We start from the raw sequence: 6,000 nt of genomic DNA, 5'->3' as shown, positions 1-6,000 counted from the left end.
GACCATCCGTTCACCTTTTCTGACAGGGCAGGTGGAACCCAAGATCTCATATTTGGACTCATCAGACCAAAGCACAGATTTCTACTGGTCTAATGTCCATTCCTTCTGTTTCTTGGCCCAAACAAATCTCTTTGCTTGTTGCTTTTCCTTAGACCATAAAGCCCTGATTCACACAGTCTCCTCTGAACAGCTGACGTAGAGATGTGTCTGCTGCTGGAACTCTGTGTGGCATTTATCTGGGCTCTAATCTGAGTTCTTAAAGTAATGATGGACTGTCATTTCTCTTTAGTTAGCTGATTGGTTCTTGCCATAATATGAATTCTAACAGTTGTTAAATAGGCTGTCAGCTGTGTACCAACCTGACGACACAACTGATGGTCCCAAACCCATTAAGAAGGCAAGAAATTCCACAAACGAACCCTGTGAAGTGAAAACCATTTCAGGTGACTACATCACGAAGCTCATTGGGAGAAGGCCAAGGGTTTGCAGCGCTGTAAACAAAGTAAAGGGATGGTGACTTTCAGGAATATAAAATGTAAAACATGTTTAGAGTTATTTAGCAATTTTTTTCTTTGCTACGTAATTCCATATATCTTGCGTCGTATATTTGATGTCTTCAGTACGTTTACAATGTAAAAATATAAGATAGTATAAAGTAGTCAAAATAAAGAAAAAACATTAAATGAGACGATGTGTCCAAACTTTTGACTGGTAGTATACATACAAAAAAGCTATAAATAATAAACAGCCTGTACCAATAGCGGGGTCTGAAGTTCTGAGACTACCGCTGAAAATATATGTAAATTTATATATACGTGTGTATATATGAATTTACAGATACATGAGGAAGTCAGGAGTGGCAGAGAAGTATGTGAGGGTTACGCAGGACATGTAAGAGGACAGAGAGATAGTGGTGAGGTGTGCAGTGGGAGTGACGGATGGGCTGGGATTACATCAGTGATCCACTCTGAGCCCCTTGTTATTTGGTGATGAATAGGCTGACAGAGGAGGTCCGGCAAGTCTCAGTGCACTGTGATGGTTGCAGACAACATTATGATCTGTAGTAAGAGTTGGGAGCAGGTGGAAGAGAGGCTGAAGAGTTGGAGGTATGGTCTGGAAAGAAAAGGAATGAAATTCAGTAAAAGCAAGACAGAAAATGTGTGTGAATGAGAGGGACACTGGTATCACAGTGAAGATGCAAGGAGCAGAGTTGGTGAAACTAGATGAGTCTAAATGCTTGGGGTCAACAATCGTAGACAATGTACAGTTGACAAAAGAAGAAGAGAGTTCATGCAGGGTGGAGTGGGTGGAGACGAGTGTCGGGGTGATTTGTGAATGAAGCATAGCACCAAGAGTAAAAGGGAGAGTTTACACAATGGTAGTGAGACCTTCTATGACAAATAGTTTGGAGATGATGGAACTAATAAAAAGACAGGAGACTGAGATGGTTTAGACATGTGAAGAGGTGGGATATATTGGACAAAAGATGATGAATTTGGAGCTGCCAGGCAGGAGGGAAATGTTTATTAGAATAATCAGCTTAAACATTTGAATGAAAAGTTTATTCTGTGAATTTCAAAAAATCTTAGCATTGGTCTGCTCCCTTTGGCTTCAATGACAGCACCGTTTGAGCTGCACAGGACTCCAAGTCAGAAAGATGTGAAAATAGTAAAATGCACTCATAAAGAAATCACTGTAACATATCTAAACAGTAGAAACAGAAAAACCATGTTTGTCATTTGTGACTGTACTTGGATGCAGTCCTTTAAATTAGACACATGTCAGTGTGCTAACAGGGGCACAGTGGCAATGCTAACATACTGAAACTACCAAGACAATCTAATGAACTAAAGTCAAAGTCATCTGAGGAGGCATCAAAGTCAGGGGCTCAAAATAATCATATGTCTAATAAGTGTATCTATCTGCTCTACTTTGATTTTTTAAAAATCAGACTTGTGGTGTACATTAGAGGGTTTTTTTTTTCAAGTTTTCAAGGACTCCCCTTAAGCTGACAGTGTGAGCTCATCAAATATGTCTTCATACCCACCAGCTAGCTAGCCAGACAGTAAACAGTAGCTGGAACATTTTTTGAAGTGACTGATTTCAGAGTTTACAAACACTGGCAGAACTACTAGCAACAATGTGTTTGTTTTACGGGCTTAAATTGCCTTCATGCTTATATATGGAACTATGATTATGCATGATTATGATTTTATAGCTGCTCTTGGCCAGTGGGTTGTGAACTCCTGGTTGATGACCTGGCATTGAAGGAATAATAATTGTCTATGAGCGTAAATACATAAATATACTCCACAGTGAGGGAAGTGGGCCCCAGCCAAAGACACTGTGGCACTGTTATCAGCAATTGTAGAAGCTATCTGCGGTGGCCATGTTTCTACGCATACAGTATACAGACACTCCCAGGCTTCATATAGCCTATTTGATTATGAATGTGTGTCCAAAAACACATTTTCATAAACATTTAGGGAACTTCAGGAAAATGTGACAGCAACATGAAAAACTTTCCATTTGTGGTGGCATAAAAATATGTGAAATAAAAGATTGTACAGACTTGGAGGAGAGCCTCATTATAGCAGTTTGAAAATCTATAACTCAAAGCAGACTTTTAGACTTCTTAATCTGAAAATGAAAGATAAAAGAGAAAGAAAAAAGAGAAGGGGAACGTTTGCTGAAACACATCACAAAATGTTGAAAAACCTGTTTGCAGTTATGTGTGAGTGAGCTGTCTTACAACATATTTATGTGTACAGTAAATATGAAAAATATTCATCTAGCGTGCCATCTGGTTTTTGTAGTCACATAATTGGTTAAATGGTGTCACCTGAGTCAAGACATCTGACTAAAGTATATGGAAGGTGACACTTAAATACTCTTTAGAGGCACTGCACATTTTCAGTGCCCTTATTGGAGCACTAAGGCAGCACAGATGAGCTCTATCAGGATTACAACAAGCAGGCTGATGGGAGTTATCATTGCAGGCCAGAGCCAAACACCAAAGACACACCTAGACAAACTATGCAACACTTGATTACACAGAACACCATTTCTTATTAAAAAGCAGTAAAATATTTCAATGCATTTCTTTTCAAAATAAAAGCCTAATCACATTTATGATTCAATTCATAATTACATTAGTGAGCTTTTAATATTTGCCTTCTAAAGTTTGCTAAATCTACCAATCCACAAATAATGAGGCCCAACATTAACTTTCAGCACATTTGTTAAGACTGTGTGAGTCTTCATAAGCTTATGAATGGACAGTGTCCTCAGTGCATACATACAACCTGAAAATGCATTCAGAGCCTTGGTTAATAGTATCGCCTTTTTATGTATAAAAACATAGTTTATAGCTAAAAAACAAAAAACCTCGAAGGTTGCGAGACTTTTTCGAAGCAGTTTCCTTATTTGAATTCTTTCTGCATTTGACTTCAGGGTGACACTCTTTGACAGAGGGTATGCTGGAGGCAAAATACTTGTGATGGTAGTCTTTGTTGAGTTTGGCGCCCCTTAGTGCAAAAAGTATGGCAAACAACTTTAGAACCAAGTTTTATTTATTTTTTGTCTCTAGCTCTGCTTCAGTATCTTTATGCCACATTTCTGTGTTAAATGTTGTGCCAAGAAACCCACCAATGGCAGGTTCCATCTGATCTGTTCGTTCGTGTTAAATAAGTAATTATTTCATTTTCCTATGGAGGTGAGAGAAAATAAAAAAAAACCCCAAAACAATTAGCATGCATAACAATAGGAAGTAGAAACCTGGAGAACGGGGTCAGTATTTATGTGAGGTACCCTTAACAAGTATGGCCCTACACCCATTTGTGTCAGAGGACAGAGACAAAACAGGAAAAGCCTGCTGAACTCGGCTGTAAAATAGTTGGCAGTTTGTGTGCGATCCTCCCTAGAGGTTGACAGCCTCGGCCCACAGAGGAAAAGCTGTTTTGCATGCAACGAAAAACACCTGGTTACCAGTTCCAAGACTAAATACGTGTGAGGACAACAATCACATGCAAGCATTTTAAGAAACCCTATTAAAGATAATAAGACACCTTTAATTGTGAAAAAGTGACACACGCAGTACTTAAAGAACAATTGCCTTTATTTCTTGCTCCAGTTTTAATATCAGAAAACAATGCAAAAGGATTTATGGAATATGAGCTAGCATCTAGTATGTGAGCTTCATAGACCAGCTGGTGACGGCCCTTAGAAACACACATTTCATGTGAAAGTACTTTACCGAAACAAATTAGAGCAGAAACTTGGCTAAGCTCAGGTGCTGCAGACAATAGCATCATTACGTCCAATCGTTTTAATGTTGTACTCCTTTCAAATTTGATATGGATTTAAAAAAGGTCAAGATTCCCTTTGCATCCACCAAGCCACAAATATGACAATGCAAATCTATTCAAAACCAGCAGAGTGAATTACTACTTTATGAAAATGATGAAATATCTTAAAAATGCTTTAGTGACAAATCATTATGCATAGTGTGGTGCAAAGATAATGTATTTCCATTTGTATTGTTCCAACAAAAAAACCAAACAAACCTACAGTGAGAAACAAAACACAACTAGTCAGGTAGAAAATGACAGGCAATAGGACAAAAAGGTGAATTCCCTCCATATCATCTGCAACATCATCTCCCTGTCTTTGCTCCTATGATGAGGGAACTCCAGGGACAGATACATCATACCATAACCTTTAATAGTTGAAGCAACGGTAATCATTAATACCCCGGAGGACCACTATGGGAACAGAGAGAGGAGCCATGAGGCAGAGCAGAGTTTGGTTTACTGCTAGTGCTTCTCTTCTGGGTGTGTAAACCACAGCTGCACGGTTGTGTAGCAGTAGGGAGGTTTACATGATGACGCATGGAGCGCGGCTTTTGGTGAGCTTCTGCAAAGGTTTGCCATCATAAGCATTTTGAATCGCGTTCATGACCTGTGCCAAGAAATACACAGTATAAGTGTACAATGACAATAAAGGGCTATTCATTTCTAATTGACATATGATAGGCAAATTGTATGCACAGTACTTACGTCATCCTCATAAGGGAATCCACCAGTTTCAAGCTTGGAGAAGACCAGCTGCCCATTGATTTCAATCTCAAAGCTACCTATAATACCAAGGGCAGCAGAAATAGGACGTGAGAATGGCGCTTTGATGATCTGAGCTCACAATAAAGGGAGGGGCGGAATTTAAGGCTGGAGCTATGAACTCGTGGTTTGTCTCATCTGATATGAAACAAACCATGAGTTCCAGCTCCAGCTTTATCTGCAGCGTCAACGATGACTTACCGGTTCTTCCCACGAAACCTGTCACGTCCGCATCGCTAAACTCACCCTTGACAACACGGGCGAGCTCACGATAGCGGGGTTCGTAACCTCATCCACCACTAAATTAAATAAAAACACAGGTGCGTAAGAAAATCATACAAGCAAAAGCAGAATCAGCGCTCCTTACTCTTGGCTCAGGCTGCTGCCTGCGCAGGCACCTAGCTTAGCTATGAGCTAGCCAAAAGTGAAACTGTTTAAACTGACAACAGACAAAAAGTTAACTGAAAATATAAAGAAAGTACGTAATATGAAAGAAAATACCAATATTCCACTCTGACTTTGACCCCCATCGTCGCCGATCCTCTAATGACCACAGAGCTCCGAACGTCTGCTTTGGTAACCACCGATTGTGTAAAACCAAACCGGAAGAGGGGCGGAGCTTATTTACCCCACAAACCAAGAAAAACCTGATCTGTCGAGAGAAGTCCGAGCACAGAGCTACACAAAACATTTCTTTCTTTAAAAAGAAATAAATGTTAAATTAATTTTTTAAAACATTAAACTTTAACTAATTAGGTTATTTTGAATGGCTTAACCGGAAGTACTGCATGTAAATATCATTGTTAAAGTGCAGAAAAAAAGAAAATAAAAAAAGTGCAACGTTAGTGTTACACATTAATTATTTGAAAGCTAATTAGAGTTTTAG

General features: G+C 39.2%; 1 protein-coding gene across 1 annotated transcript; it reads right to left on the bottom strand.

The window, feature by feature from the left end:
* Nucleotides 1–4,099: 4,099 nt before the first annotated feature.
* LOC120741483 (migration and invasion enhancer 1-like) lies at nt 4,100–5,752 on the bottom strand. The gene is made up of 4 exons (XM_040044425.1): nt 5,616–5,752; nt 5,316–5,413; nt 5,058–5,134; nt 4,100–4,959 (listed from the first exon to the last, which is right to left on the bottom strand). Exons 1-4 carry the CDS (start codon nt 5,642–5,644, stop codon nt 4,876–4,878), a joined length of 288 nt encoding a protein of 95 aa, XP_039900359.1. The 5' UTR covers nt 5,645–5,752; the 3' UTR covers nt 4,100–4,875.
* Nucleotides 5,753–6,000: the final 248 nt, after the last annotated feature.

Source organism: Simochromis diagramma, unplaced genomic scaffold (genome assembly GCF_900408965.1).
Source record: "Simochromis diagramma unplaced genomic scaffold, fSimDia1.1 OVJJ01000321.1, whole genome shotgun sequence".
Lineage (NCBI taxonomy): Eukaryota > Metazoa > Chordata > Actinopteri > Cichliformes > Cichlidae > Simochromis > Simochromis diagramma.
This window is presented reverse-complemented; position numbering and strand designations above follow the sequence as displayed.